At 39.8% G+C, this 16,735-nt stretch overlaps 1 protein-coding gene across 12 annotated transcripts in view; it reads left to right on the top strand.

The window, feature by feature from the left end:
- The window catches only part of kirrel3b (kirre like nephrin family adhesion molecule 3b), a 164,527-nt gene that overhangs the window by 99,786 nt on the left and 48,006 nt on the right, over window positions 1–16,735 (top strand). For 7 of the 12 annotated variants that reach the window (XM_032509643.1, XM_032509644.1, XM_032509651.1 and 4 more), the window contains exons 3-4: window positions 460–609; window positions 13,631–13,800. In XM_032509643.1, the coding sequence (XP_032365534.1) occupies window positions 460–609; window positions 13,631–13,800 (320 nt within the window). The remainder of the gene's footprint in view (window positions 1–459; window positions 610–13,630; window positions 13,801–16,735) is intronic. The other 5 variants (XM_032509645.1, XM_032509657.1, XM_032509647.1 and 2 more) reach the window with 1 other exon arrangement.

The following is a 16,735-nucleotide window of genomic DNA, read 5'->3' on the forward strand; positions in this document are numbered from 1 at the left end:
CATTCTGCAGAATGAAGCAACCTTCACAGTAGCTCATTAACATTGCCAGGAGTGCTATAAAAATATGTATTATACTATTCATATTTTACTCTTGTATGAAAATGCATTGTGAGAGAATTAGCAATGAACACTCATAAACTATACTCACCTGTAAAGTCATCTATAATGAAAATATAACCTGCTGTTTGAATTATCTGGCTATCCAGTTGTATGCAGAAATTACAGTTAACATGCCAATATTGTGTATTTTAACATGAGTTTGCCAAATAAAGTTGAAAACTTTACAATAAGTTAAATGTTATCATATAGCCTACTGTATATGTACTGTATGTATACATTTAATTAACTTGTGCATCTTGTTGTTGTTGCTATAAGTGTGCAAAGCTTTGAAATTTGGCAAATGAGCAGTACTGTTGCTTTTGAAGGTGATTAAAAGGGACAAATGTGTTTGCGCTGCAGGCTATCCTCGTTACACAGTGATTGGCGACCACGGTTCAGGAGAGCATCATTTGCAAATCCAGCGTGTCGAGCTGATGGATGATGCTGTGTTTGAGTGCCAGGCTGTCCAGGCTGCCATGAGGTCCCGTCCTGCCCGTCTCACTGTGCTGGGTGAGTCTGGATTAAACACACACACAGATTTCAAACAACACCACTGGGCTAGCGCCAACCACCCCTAAATCCCTGAGGTGCAAAGCGACTCATGGAAAAGGCTTCACTGGCGTCACTTGCTTCTCACTCATTAGTTTTTAAGTGTTTCATGCCAGATTCAAAGTGCTTCGAGGATTTAAGGGGCACAATTTATTGTTGTCTTAGCTATGTGTGTGACATCTGAAATATTTCCTTAGAACAAAAGCAGGTGTTCAGGACCATTTGCTTATATGCGTCATCCCAAATATTCAACCCAAAGCTACACTCTCGAGCCTAAGCCCTGGGCAGAAGTACTACCAGAACTCTAGGGGCCCTAACACAAGTGGTGCTTCACAACAATAATACTGTACACTAGGGGCAAGATGTACTGAACTAACCCTTTTGCTACCACTTCAGGCGTATTTGTTTCGCAACGTGCGTGTTAAAGAACTGCGAGGCATGTACCGGCCACACTGAGGTAAAAGAGCATACGGCCTGTTACGGGAGCTGAAAATGGCATATTGGGCTTTTCCGTGTCATGCATATGCATTCATGGGTGGGTAAAGAAGATAGTTGGAGTTTCCCATAAAGAGATGGAGGGGGAAAGACAAAGTGGGCTTAACTATGTATTCCGTGGTATGTACAAAAAACATCTGTGACAGCGTGCCTCTATTTTGCAAAGAAAATTCTCCGCCTCTTCAAAGCAGGTGTAAACCAGCCGCAAGCAGGTGTCCTTGCATTTGCCTCCTGGTGAAATGGCAACAGTAATTTGAGCAAAAATGGAGCTTTATGTGCATCTTGGGGCTAGCAAGCCATTTTTGTGCGCCTATTCCCGAAACCCTTAAAATACGTAAATTGTCACCAGACTTGATGCGACCGCCAAATTTGGTGAGTTTTTGAATATGTTAAGCCCTTCAAAAAGGTAATTCATTTGCCGGGAAAAAGAAAGAAAGAAAGAAAGAAAGAAAGAAAGAAAGAAAGAAAGAAAGAATAATTCCTTTAGTTTCAATAGGGCCATGGCGTTTGGTGCTCAGGCCCTAAAATATACACAGTAAATCCTGAGAACAAAAGATATATGTTCTATTAAAACCACCAGAAAGGAATTAAATCAATGCTAATGTTTCCCATTTGGCAGACAGTGTCAATATGACTAAACCTTTACAGACTCTTATATTTCCACTTTAATTTTCTTCCTCTGCATGCAGCCTCCATTTTCATTATAACTACAAGCTTGAGAGGTTACTGGTTCTTGATTAAACTTCATTGGGTTATCATTCAGCAATGCCATTTCACCAGTGCAATCGCTAGCTAAAGTCTCTTTCTTAGGGCCCTTTAAGTCTCCTGCTGCTGCTTCCTGTCTCCTGCTGCCTCTATCAACACCCTTCACCGGAGGATCATTGAGAAGATAGCTTGAGTCAATGACAATGAGCTAACGAGAACAAGAGAGAAGTAATAAGGAGAAGAAAGAGTAGAGGGGAAAGAGGGGCATCTGCCATGCAGTACCCTCGCCACGAGCGAGTGATCTGCCTTATTGATCCAGCCAAATGAAAAGTGAAAGTAACGATTTGTAGGAGAGAAGGCAGCAGGAGTAAAAAGAGAGAGCAAAAGACAAATTGCGGCATTGCGTTTCTCTGGTTGCCCAGCCCTCTGCAAATGGATATGAGTGAATAATTATGGATACTTCAGAGAGCTGAAAACACAACTGCACTCTTCTACCTTCCATGACCGTCTTCTTAAAATCTTTAACAGTGTAGATGCTCTGACATATTGCTTTTCACAGAAATCCCAGAATCGTCAAGGAGAGAAGAATTAAAATATTTCTATTCCTACATGTTAGTAAGTTCATTGCTAATGTATTTGCAAAATTCAGCTGGTAAACTAAATTAAATATCGGGTATCAACAATGTTAGGTTTAATTAATGTTACTGTTAAACATCATATTTAATGTGTATTTGTCTAGCCTTCTTAGTATCTTTTGGAATTTTCTTATGCTTATAAAACTGCCATTTCTTTCCATACATGTAGGAGTGAACAGCTGCCATACACAACAAATGCAAATGAGTCTTGTGTTTTTTGCTTTAATCCCCTTGACACTGCTTTCCTAATTTGGCAAACCCTACACCGACTACTCACAGTAATTAAAACAAAGAAACACATTATTTGTAGAAACTTGACTTTAACTGCAAGCCACGTACAGCAGCAGGAAGTGCAGAAGTTGGCCCTACTGTATTTAAATAACCAATCAGCAATGAGAAAGGGAAAGTCTTTATTACCTATTTGGATGATTGAGGGTGAGAGAGTTTATCGTCCCTCCCCATAAGCCAAAATAGAAGTTGTTTGTTTAATCCCCTGCCGAGCTAGCTGTGTCCTGAATGCACTACCGGGAAAACTGCAGGCTGACACGCACGCAAGGTAATGGAGGAAATATATGCAAGGCCTGTGTCACTGCAAACTCCAAGCTGTCAATTACTTGCCAGTGGTGACAGAGTGTGTCTATCGACTTGGAAGACAGCTACGGCCTTACACACCTACAACACTCAAATACATAGGGTATGCACACAATATGCTCACACGCACACACGCACACACGCATACACGCACACATACACACATAGCCTTCCTTCTTCGAGCTGACAGCAGATTAAATCTAAAACTCTCCCCTCTATCTTTCATAACTCAATATCAGCCCAAGCTCCTCCATGTGCCATATGAGAGGAACCACTCTTCTTTTGACTTTGATAGGCTGGGAAATAACGTAAAATAAATATTTACTGACACATAGTGGAAGACCTTAATCACTGCCAAAGAATATATACTCTTTATGCTTTTTTTGTGATTTGCTGACTTCATCCGTGAAACCTAAACAGTTCAGTTGAGCCAAAGTGACCTCGTCTCACCTGCCTATTTAGAAGAAAATGTGCAATAAGTAGCAAAAGCCTTGGGTTTACTTTTATTTATTCCAGCCAAATCTTTAAGTGCAAGAGTGATGCAATTCAAGAGGAAAACACTAAACACATCACAACATTTATAAACAACAATGAAGTTCCTTCATTAAATAAGCTCCGAGGGCAAAATAGATGGTGAACCTTCCGAGCATTTGCATTGCTTGCAGGCTTACCCTCAGACGCCAAAGGAGAATCAAGGTCTTGTGAATTAGTCATGAAGAAAGGCAATGGAGGGTTTCAGGTCCAAAAAAGACCCATGAGGCTAATTATATCCCTTGCAGCAAGTTGGCAAAGCTCCAGACCTTTGCTCTAATCTTTTTACCTTAGGTTGGGGACCACTAGAACAAAGGGAAAGAGATCACCATTGTTTGATTAAGGTCTGAAAAACTACTTCTGTTTTTCAGACTGTGTCCTGTTTTTTTTTTTTTGTACATCAGGAGCGTATTAATTTTTTCCACAAAGGAAAATGTGTCATAATGTCATAATGAAATGTGGGGCTATTTTTAACTGATTGCTGACATTTTAATACATTAGTTTTTATCTTAAATGTGTTTTCTTTCTCTGTTTCTTTCACACCTTCTCTCACTTTGTCCTTTATTTTCTGTATGACTCACCAAATCATTCCTTGTTAATGCAGAGGCATGGATTTAGAGAGGTCCAGGGTTTGAGTCTAACCTGTGACAATTTCCTGCATGTCTTCCCCCTCTCTCTCCCCCCTTTCTAACCTAGCTGTCCTTTCCATTAAAGGTGGAAAAGCCCCAAAAAATAATCTTTAAAATAAATGTAGATAGGCACACTCATAGAAATAGTAACAAAAATTGTATTTTTTCTGCGTAAACAGTTATTAATACATGTGAGTGTGTGGTAATATATTTTCTCTTTTTTGTTATTGCTGCTTCAGCACACTATTTAGTCAGCTTTACATTTGATCCCATATCTGGTTCATTTCATTATTACAGTTAGATTTATGCAGTTGTTATGCAGGGGGTGAAAATTAAAAGACCTTGCACAAGATCTTCCAAAATGACAGGCATTCATGAACACAAAATGATGCTGCTCTTATGACAAACATAATTGATAGCATGCCATTTGAATGAGCCATTGTGTGTAAGTTATTTGTTTTCTCTTTCCTGCATTGTTAATGTCTTGGACCCACGCTTCAGCAACAATGTACGTACACAAAAGCCCAAGGGTATCTTTTGTTTTGGTGTTTTCAATTGCCAAAGCTGAACCAGCGATTTCTGTGGATAATTCGGAATTCATTATTTCTCAAGGCTCACACTGGCATCCTTTTAGTATTGGGGTGGACTTTGAGGACAGGGTAAAAAATAAAACAAAAAAGCTACTGAAGAATTAAAGGTTGTCATACTGAAAACAAGACACAGATAACGTTTTTTTACGGTCCCTAAGTGTGTATTTTGTCACAACTGCTGTCCGTGGTTCTAGCCCTGTTATTCACTAAGTGGTACAGTTCACAACGAGTAAGAACCGCAGGCCAGTGATGGGTCTGTATAAGACACATTATTTGCAACTGTTGGCCTGACTATATATCAGTGAGTGCAATTTGGCAATAATTGTTTTTCTGTTCATTTCTAAAGAAACACAACAATGTATAAAAGGCTCCATTACCTTGTCTCTCACCTTATGGCCTTATAGCAGCCGTTTTTGTAAAAATAGGCTAACGATTGTGTCATAACCACGCAACTTCCTGTTGCACAGTAGAGGGATTACCGTATAGTCAGGAAAAGCTTGCGGACAAGCTCAGTTTGAGTCTACGCAGTATTCTCAGGCATCACCGGAAAAGTTCTTCTAATTCGCTTAACTGGTCTCCATCAAAGTCTAAGACGTTGCTGTGTCAATTTTTTTCACTGTCTATTGTGCTATTAGAATGGTGTGTTAGCTCTTTCGGGCTTTAGTCAGTCTGCTGCTGTTTAAGGAATGATGTTCTATTACTTTTTCATGACTTACAGTAACTAGAAACAAACTTTTTGTGCCTTTGCTTTTCTTTATTTCATCATTATTATAGAATATTCATATCCTTATGCCTCATACTGAGTGGTGTTGAAAAAATTTTGTGTGTGTTTGTGCCAATTTCAGACATCCCCATAAAAAAGCTTTAGAGCCTCACATGTACGTAACCAATATGTCTTTTACAAAAGTTAATTTAGGTCTAGCTAAGCATCTCTTTTGAAGTATGGGGAGAGATAAGGTGTCCTAAACGGCAGACATTCTGGGAGAAAATATAACTAACACTTCTACTGCACTGCTTTTTCTGCCATTTCTGAAACACGAGATGGAATGATAACTACATCTATCATATCAAAGAGTCTGTGAACAGGTGTGTGATTATGGTAGACAGACTGTGTAGGATTTTTTTTTCTTCCCAGCATTTCAGCAGAAGGAGGAGAAATGACACAAATACATCTGTGCTCTGCAAAACAACAGTACCAACTGCGTACAGGTGCTGAGCTGATTTGAATTCACACTACATACTAAATAGGCTTGCTTCAGCTAACTGTAATTGTTGTTAGCAAAGTAATGATTGGCATTAAGAAAAATCTAGCACCATGGGGGCTAATTGTTTGCAGGACCTTGAAATAAGCTTTTTTTTACTGTTCTTATGGAAACAGAATCCTAAATTAAATTTCTCCCACCCTCAAACTCTCTCGCTCTCACACACACACACACACACACACACACAGCTATATATCGCAACACAGTCGGGTGGTGAGCAGTGATGTCAGCACCCTCCCAATCTGTGGAGAGCAGCTTCTGGGGCTGCACATGGCTGCGCTGTGAAGGAGCAGGCTCTGCACGTTTTTGACAGCTCTGGCATCTCCCCACTCCTCATCTCATCTTCATCCTTCCATCCCTCCATTTTATTTGGCAGTGTTAATTTGGGAGATCATGACACCTACACTACCAAAAGTTTTTCACTTGCAAAAATGTTAAAATGTGTCCGTGTATACTCCAGCCTTTGAATACTACGTTGTGTTTTTCCTTCATTTTAATTCACGGTCTTTCTCTACCTCGCTTTTTCCTCACTAATTCCACTTTCTATCCCATATATGCCCTCCCAGTTTATTTTTTACCATATCGAAGCACACTATTTCTTGGAAATCGGTCCTGCTGTTTTTTTGTGTATACATTTTGTACAGTCCGCCATCCTGTGTGATTGCCGTCTGTGATCCTGTTTTTGCGAGTTCAAGGATTTTGTGGATTTCTCCCCCTTTTCATTCATTCACTCTTACTCTGTATGTATGTGTGTGTGTGCGTGTGTGTGTGTGCACTCACACACATGGCTCAGGATCATCTGGCTTTCAAACAGATGTACAATGACAGCACTTGAAGAGGGCAGGTGATTTGGGCCAGTGAGCCACGCATGTCTCTTGTATCCACCTGCTCTGGGTATTCCACTTCTCTCCTTTTTGTCTTCTTTTTTCCCGATCTATCCATCACAAACTCTGCAAGCTGTCGCAACGGGGTGACAGGCGGCCCATGCACGCATCCTTCTGAAATAGATAGACAGGCAAGTCAGGAAGCTCATTGTTGTTCAGGGCACGTCTGCTGAAGCACAGCGCTACAGCAGCTACACATCCGCCTCCTCTCTCCCCAGCACCATCCAGCCCCCTTGTGAGGAGCCCTCTCCCATTCATTCACCCCCAAATTGCTTTTTCTCCCTTGCTCACCCTCCTGGAAAGCCAGGACACTCACAGGATTTCATCGGCTGCTTTCGCGAAATTCCCCCCAATATTGGTTTGGCCTGAAAAACCCAGCAGGTTCCCCATCGGCATCACCAGGCGTTACCAGACTAAAGAGAACTTTTCAGCCAACTACAGTGCATGTTATCAGCTTCCCCTCACATAAATTCAAGTTTTATGTTTTGTGTTTGGGGAATTTTATGTTCGGTGTTCAGGGAATTAATTTGTTTTAAGAGACACAAGGCAGCTTTAAGACCCCCAAGGATTATTCATGCCCCTCTTGCAGGTGACAGACTTACCACCTTGCACTGTTAAGTTAATCACGCATCAATATTCCTTGGTCTCATTTATGGATATCTTTGATTTTGCAGTAAAAGTAAATTATCTCCCTGATATCCAGGCTTTCTGACATCTATGTGCCTTTATTTTCCTTGTGACTAATGTAGGGTTTGTACTCAGACATGTCTAGCATTGGTAGATTTGCAAAAATACAAAACAATGTCTTTTCTCAGACTGGGTGAGGTGACTGACCTCTATAAAATGTTAGCAGCCTTAACACTAAATAGTGAAACTCTTAGGGAATGTACATTGTGACAGAAAAATTGTATTTCTCAATCAAACTACGAAAAATTACAGCTTTGAGCTTTAAACCCACCATCACATTTATGATCTATGGGTCAAAGTAACTACAACAAGCTCTTTCACATGCTAAAAGTAATAAACTGGCTGTATCTTATGCTATTTTAAAGTCTTAAGTTAAAGCCAGATGCCTTACGTTTTTAATTAATACAGACATGGATTAAAAGCACAAACTCTTTTGTGACTGATCTAGTGGTTATTTTTGATTTGTATAAAACCTCACTGAAATGCTTGTAAATTTCAGTGTCTGTCTATGCATGCCGACAGTGTTTATGTCTGTGCATGCACAGGAGAATGTAAATTTGTTGAAAGATATTACATCATTATCCCTAAGAAGAAAGTAGTAAGTGGAGCAGGGTTTGCAGTGAGTCAGCCATGTAATTAAAGAGGAGCGATCAATCTGTACCACTGACCACACTACTTATGCCAAGTCCATCGAATGGCTGCAGTAAAGAGCTAATTTAGAACCATTAGGGACTGCCGAGTTTGCAAACAGCCCAGTAATGATGATGGCTGATTCAAGTTCAAGGCTTGGCCTCTGTATAACTGTCAGACCTGGCAGTCATAAGGCAGGATCAGTGGAAGATCCCAGATGAAGAGAAAGAGCTAAATATCTATTTTAATTATATTTATCCTAGTCAGTAATTTGTATTCAATGGATGTTTAGTTATTGGTCAAATCCTCCCTTATCTTCAGCAAACATGAAAGGCTTTCACCTGCCAAGAACAAGAGCACAAACGTTATTTTACTGAACTATCATGCAATCAACTCTAACTGCCCTTTTGCCTTGGTAAAATGCTATTTTAGTGGTGGAGATTTCAAAAGATGCAAAACAGCTGAAAGTTTTGCTAGTTACACAGAAATAATTTATGTCCAAGCTGGCACAAACTGTCTCCACATTGGTACCCTCCGTTTACAGTAGGACCTCAAACACAATGGAGGAGAGAAACATACAAACGTATGGATGCAGGATGGAGGCAGCCAGGCATGTCCCTCTTCTTACTTGTCTGTTCACCATTCACCCAGTGTCTTGCTGGCAGGCAGCCCTCCAGGGGGACATGACCTGCAAGTGTAGCAGTGCTCTGTTTGGTCTGCCTGGGACTTCCTCTCTGCTATGTAGTGCATCTATGCACAAAATCATAAACTCCTCTTACACTGACATCCCTCAATGGAAGCCATACAGGTGAATCATAGTAGATAACTGAGACTATAGGTCATAGTGACTCACTAAAAACAGTCTGCAAGGGTATACATTATATCTACGTTCATTATTGGTGTCACCTTCTGACCCTATAGTACCTATTTATAGGACATTAATATGTGCTAATATGTGTAGAGGAGGAATTTTCCTTTGTGAGAGAGCAAAGAAGCCTCTTATTTCTCTTTCTCTCAGAGTTTTGAGCACTACAAGGAAAATCTCCTAACTTTACATCTGAGTCCTATCAGTCACATACTGTCAGATTATCCTTTCTTATCTCCCCCACTCCATAAAAAAAACATTTTATGGTTGCCTTTATATGTTTGGCATTTAATTAATGTTTCAATCATGTGTGCAAGAGAGCACTGACAGAAAGCCAATAACACTGGATCATTGCAATCAACTGTCACAGTGCTATCGCTGAGCCTCATATTTTGTTCATTTTCTTTAATGACAAATGGAAGAGCTGTTTGAGATTTCTGGCTCAGAATGCTTTCACATGCTCCCTGTCTCATTTGCATACCATGCAGTAGCTCTATTCTTAGCATAATAATAAACTAATGTGATCTCCTTGACTTTGTTCCCAATTGCTGATAAAGGACCAGAAGGTGACCACATTCTCACAAAGATTCTTTTTCACTTGCCTAGATCAGCACACCCTGTTGTCTAATCAGCGAGTGCTGACCTGAGATTCCTCTACCCCTCCAAACCCTTTGCATATCAAGGAAAACTAGATGAAAGAGAGCCTGCCAAGATCAACGCTGCATTTCAAACTCAAACACACAATGGGAACTAGTGAGTGGGAATTGTCTTGGAAATTGCAGATTTACTGGTCCGGTTGGGCAGTGGCCCTGTTTAGACCTGGCCTTTACATGTGTCTTGGTTGATCCGATCACAAGTGGACAACTCTAAGTCGCACTGAGGACGCATTGAGATGCGGTTTAACAGACCACATTTGGATATGGTCCGTGCCGCATATGGCCACATTCTTTTAGCAGTGTGTACGCGGATGTGTCTTGGGCCACATTGAAGGACCACCTACTCAACTGACGTCCTCTGTGTAAGCTTAGCGTTCTCATTTTGCACCTGCTGGTTTTGTCCATGATGTCTGATCATTTCAAAAAGCCCATAGACAAGTGCTTCAAACATCTGCAATTTTGTTTGATTGGAACATTTCATGGAATCGACCCAGTCTGTATTGTTTTAATTTCTTCTTTTTCTTCTTTTTTTTTTCTTTTTTCCGGTAGACTAGGCACAGGGCAGTCTCCCGTCGGTTAAAAACGACAATGCATTTGGTCTTTGCAAACAGAAATGATGTGTATTTACTTGATTAAAGAACCGGAGAGAAGTGGTCACTCAAGATGCATGTGGAGACACATTATACAGTGGTGCTCAAAAGTTTACATACACATGCTTAAGTTGACTAAAAAGAGGAATAAAAAAATCATGTTTTGGAAATTATTTTAAACCTAAATTAAAAAATGAGGTAAAATCCAACCTTTAAGGACACCAATTTTCTTTGTGAATGAATAACGTATTGTAATAAATAAATGTTCTTATTTAAAATACAGGGGTCATAAGTATACATACCCCTATGTAAATTATAGAGGCAGGCAGATTTTATATTAAAGGCCAGTTATTTCCTGGATTCAGGATATTAGGCATCCTGATAAAGTTCCCTTGGCCTTTAGAAATTAAAATAGCCCACATCCTCACATACTTTCACCATGCTTAGAGTAGGCATGGTTTTATTTCAGTTAGACTAATACCTGGTTTGATTTGCATTGAGAGATGATTTTATAGAAAGTATCCCATGCCTATCTCTAAGCATGGTGAAGAGTATGTGATGATGGGGGCTATTTTAATTCTAAAGGCCAAGGGAACTTTATCAGGATGCATAATCACTGATCCAGGAAATAACTGGCCTTTAATAATAAAAATCTGCCTGCCTCTATGGGAATTTAACATAGGGGTATGTATACTTATGACCCCTGTATTTAAATAAGACATTTATTTATTACAATACGTTATTCATTCACAAGAAAATTGGTGTCCTTAAAGGTTGGATTTACCTCATTTTTTAATTTAGGTATTAAAATAAATTTCCAAAACATGATTTTTTTATTCCTCTTTTTAGTCAACTTAAGCATGTGTATGTAAACTTTTGAGCACCACTGTATTATGTGGTGTCAATTGACATACTAACTACTTACGTAGGCTAGGTAAGTTAACTTTCTTAAGTAACATTTCTTATGTAATGTTTTTAACTACTGCCACATATGTAAATATTTTAACTCAAACCATGAGCTTTTACTTAACCTAACTAAGTAGTTGTATTGCATGAACCTAACCATGTAATGTTTGAATTGGATGCATTGAAAAAGGGACTTCCATGGTCCTTACCATATAGATGATAAGGGGCTTAGAAGACAAGAATACATACTTTATTAATCCTGCAAGGAGAAATTGCCTTTTTTCCACTATATTGTTACAGCTACACACATTACACAGGCCGGAAATACACACACATGCCCAGGACCTACACAAGTCTCTGCAAACTTAGCTAGTGCCACCCCTTCTAACCCATATGATGCTAATTACCTCTGATAATGCCCATTCAATGCAGTGTTAACATTCAAAATGAGTGCCTGGGTTGGTACCAACGGACTCTGCCACTAATACTAAAACATTTTTAAAAAAAGGTATTAAAAAACGTAAATACATTGAATAGATTTCGCTGAAAAAATGCCAACCATATTTCGCAACGTGGTTTGTTTTAATGAAAATCTTAAGTATTATAACTTTAAAGTAAATAGTTATCTTAGTCATTGATCAAACTAGAAGTTTTGATTGATACTTTTATAAACACATTTACAGCAACTTCAAACCAAAACTGCGTTCTGTGGAGTACATTTTCTGTCAATAATTTTAGTTGAGCGTGAGCAACATAAAACACTTTATGAAACTTTTCTGGCACTATGCTTATTTATGTCTGCCATAAAAGACCTTTTTTATCCTTATTGTCATTAAATGTACATACCAGTATCCTAATTACATTTTCTCTCTTTTCAATCATCTCAGTGCTGTTTGACAGCGTAGATCTAACCCATAATAACCTTCCTTCCAATCATGATACTTTTGCAGGGGAATATGGCAGCTGCCTGCAGCCTTTGATTTCATCTTGCCCCAGATCTGCATTATAATGAGCACTCAGGTCAATCAATAATTCACTGCAGTTTCAGTTATAAAAAAAGAAAAACAAATAGATCAGCTCTTGGGTAAAACAGGAAAAGGGCTTTGATCAGTGCTATTGAGATGCACATATAGCACTGTTGTGATGTTTTCTTCTCTCTGTTGTTTGCAAAATGTACATCTGTGTGGGTTATACACAGACTGAATCACATGTAATGCTGGCATTGTGTATTGTATGTATAGCATGGGAATCACATCTGCTTTGACTGAGAAAAAGTTGAGTGGCAGAGTTAATTGTTTTCAGAGAGGCATGCTGTGACTTGTGTAAAGCTTTGTGTGCCACAAACCGCACCACCTAATTTAAGATAGTTTTTGATTAAGTATAGGGTAAATTTGTTTCTTACTGTGAAGTCATTACCTTCCCTGAATGAAGAACCATAGCTGTGGCATGTAGATTATTTGTATACAAGAAACCAAAATGGTGTCTCTTGTTATCACAATTATTTGTACGAGTGTCCTAGTTAAACTGGATAGATCTCACTTTTTTTTTATCAGTCTAAATGTCCTTTAAATGGATTTTTTTTTTCAGTTTTCAATGCTCAAGTGATATTTGAGCCTCGATCACACTGTTGGTAACTCCGTTCACATCGACGGTAACGTTAAATGCAAATAAATTTAGTCTTGTGGAGCGAACCATCTGGAAGGGCTTTGAAACTCAACTTGCTATTCAAAAGACCCTTTATTTACTCATTTCTGGAGCTTTGTTTCTGGTAGCCATCCACTCCTGTTCATGGATGTATTTTTAGACCCGTTAAGGCCCGCTCCCATTCCACCGTCTCGCCTCGGCTGCTGGCAGCCACCCACCCCTACTGACTTCCTGCGCAGTGCTGCTGCGCAACAGAACAGAGGGGAAGAGAGCAGCGCTGTTTAGTGTTTAATCAAGGATCTGTGGACTGCATGCATAGGAATGAATTACAGTATAAATGCAAACTATATTTGGTTATATTTATAAGTCATTAAGAGGGTCTAAATCTAGCAAGAAAGTTGCCAAGTTGGCAACACTGTCCACAGTGTTACTGCTGCATCTTCCTGATTTCCCAAACTACGGAGCAATATTACAAAACCTGCATGCGTTAATCATGTGTTAAAAACATTAGTGGCGTGGTGTTGAAAGGAATTTGTGTTAACTCGTTATTAATGCGTTAATTTTGATATCCCTATTATTTGTTTTGTCTTGTTATGTGGTTCATACAATAGTCCATGCAACCCATTAATTATCATATGGTTATCATGAGGCTAATGTCCTGTCTTACTCTGTGTCTATATAGTCCCCCCAGAGGACCCAGTCATCAGTGGAGGGCCGGTGGTGAGCCTAAGGGCTGGTGACCCACTCAATCTGACCTGCCATGCAGACAACGCCAAGCCAGCAGCCTCAATCATCTGGATACGTAATAAAGAGGTCCTTAACGGGGCGATGTACTCCAAGGTAAGCATAGAGGTGTGTGTCGTACCAGGTTTGAAGGCTGGGGACAGGGTGGGGGTGGAAGGAAGTGAGAGGGTTGCATGGTGGCTGTACTTTCATTCAACCAGTTTTTTTCATAAAAGTTATCTGAGATAGGGAATTAAAACTGTTAATTTACATGTTTGCCTTTCTTGCTTTGCTGCAAATCGGCAAAAGTGCTAAACACCCATGAGATGTTTCAGAGTGACTGTCTGAGTCATTGGTGGGCGTTTGCCTCAGCTTCCAGGCTGCTTTTTGAAATGAAATCCCTTGAAAATCCAGGTTGTGTTTTGATTCCAAAAAAGATGGCTGGCCTTTTTTCCCCCAGTATACAAATAACTTAGAAAAGCAGATGGCAAGATCGGGGAACTATCAGTGACTTTATGTTTCTCTCTGGTTTTGATCTCTTCCTTTCGTGGCATTTGTCTCTCTTTATCTTCTCCAACCTGTTATAAAATCTACTATGTCACTTTCCGTGCTGGAACATGTCTGAAGCTTTTTTTTAGCGGTGACGTATGATTCTCACTGACAGACCGTGTTACCAGTTTTAATGTCATAGCACACAATAGCCACTGTTCCCACCAACGTGGTGCAATGATTACTTGACCCAAAGACTCTTGACTGACATTCACCCTTAAGGCTAATCATGCAATCAACACTGTCTTGTTCTACTTCCATTTAAACAAAAGACATAAAGACACCAGGCACTTCAGAGCACTAACACATCCCCCTCCTTCCCTTGCTCCCTGCGCTGCCTCATCCCATTATCGGCTTTTTCAATGAGCAGATAAATGCTTTTGATTGGACAGGGGTACGGCACAAGGCCGATTTGAATAAAGCGATTGCTTGAGGTAACGCTTGCTAATGGTGGGAGGGGAGTGTGTTTCCTTCCTTCACTTCCTCTCAGAGCAAAGGCAAATATGAGGACATTCTGTGCTAGTAGCTGATGGAACGCCCTTGTCTGCTTTGAGCCCAAGTATGTCCCTCTTCCCTCTTATCTCTATTGCCTACCATTAAAAAGCAATGGGTTCGATTAAAAGAAGATGAGTTTTTTGGGGTTCGAAGAGCAGTACGGGGACATTTCGTAAGCATAATCATTTGCTCTGATGGTCTTCTCATATCCCCCAGATCAAAAGGACTAATGTGAGCAGATGTGGTGGTGGATTCACAGAAATGGCTTTCCTGATGGTGTCATATCTAATGATAGTTCCGACCCAAAGATAATTTCCCACTAAGGTCTCAAAAAGCTCATCTATATGACCTCTTAGAAAACTATTTACTGGACCAGTGGTCAAAGAGAAAGTGGATGACTAAAGCTATCGCTTAGTAAAAATGTTTGTTGGTTTTACCATACAAGAGAGACACAGAATTGATGCATTGTGTATCATTAGAGGAGGTAGCTTTGAAGAAAACAAACTATTTTGTGGAGAGGGCTTTTCAAATAATTACGTGGCAGAAGTGTTTTACAGTAAGGTGAATGGTTTAAAAACAAGACAAGCTGGGAAAATGTGGGCCGAGGAAATTAATGAATAATGTTCTCTCTTCCCTCAAAAACTCATCTCCCGTCTGCTCCAGTGGAGCTGCTCAGTGGCAAACTGCAAAGGACTGTTTGCAATACGCAGCCTCAAGGTCTGAGCTGTGGTTTGGAAGTGTGCACACTTGCTCTATGATACCTTTGCACTGGAATGGTACAACAAATCGTTTGAAAACATGATATATTCCCTTCCCCAATCTGCTACATATTTTTCTGAATGCTCTGGTGGCAGGCTGAGAAGTGAGCAGGAGACTGGGAATTTATCTCACTGTTAGGAGGTTTAAAAAAATAAAAGAATAATGACATGTAATGCTTATTTATTGCATACCCTCTCAGCTTTGCAGTAAAATCATGTTGCTGTTTAATGTCAGGATTACATGCAGTTGCTACTTTTGATTGATATAAGTTTTAGCCTAAGAAACTGTTATCCCTTTTCTGTTCTTAGTACTTCTTTATTTTCCCCAACCCTTTACTACAAGTGTTAAAAGCAGCTGCTTTTTCTGCCTCCCAGTTTCATTATTTTTATTCCATCCTTCATGGGCGTCTACTCTGTAATTCGCCACACCCATTGAGTAATAGGTTAGGAAATACTTACAAAAAGTAGCCTATTAAAATGTGTATTCATTATGAGACAGGTGTGGTTTTCCCAGCAGAAGAATATTGTCAAATGACTCTTTACATTAAATCTTTAGTGCGTAACTTTTAGATATTAATGAACGTCTGTAACATTCAAGCCATTGCCAAAAGGGTTCTTACAAAGCTAATTAAGACTATCAGCTCCACAAAACTCTCTGTATTTCTCAGTATTCTTATATTCAGAAGATTGCGTTTGTGTGACTTTCACACACAGAAAATCAAGTGAAGGTAATTACCTCCTCGTCCTCCTTGGTCACTAGCAAATGCATGGAGGAGGGGTGGGTGCTGTTGGAAGGCTTGTATCATGTGGATGTGCCAACAGGGTTGTTGTCATTACTTAGAATTCCTCATGGGGCGATATAAACTACGCATTATAGCTTTAAACATAAAAATAAGTTGTACCAGTTTTAAAGTGCTCATATTATGCGTTTTGGCTTTCCCCTATTGTTTTATATATCTTTTTGCGCACGTTATAGGTTTACAAAGTAAAAAAGCCCAAAGTCCCCCCCAAAGGGACTTACCATCTCCAACAGAAAACTCTGTTCACAAACTGCTCCAAACAGCTCTTTAGTAGGCCAGCATTTACTTCCGTGACGAACGTGCGGCACTTTGTAACACGTTACAATGCTCGCCTAGATGCTAGCATGGCTTTCCCTCATGCTTTTCAACTGACTAGCTAGCAGTACTTACTGCGCGTGTTCAACTCCCAACAAAGATGGTACAGTAGTGAGAGGCCTCACTCTGTAGCTAAAACAGAGAGCT

Source organism: Etheostoma spectabile, chromosome 3 (assembly GCF_008692095.1).
Source record: "Etheostoma spectabile isolate EspeVRDwgs_2016 chromosome 3, UIUC_Espe_1.0, whole genome shotgun sequence".
NCBI lineage: Eukaryota > Metazoa > Chordata > Actinopteri > Perciformes > Percidae > Etheostoma > Etheostoma spectabile.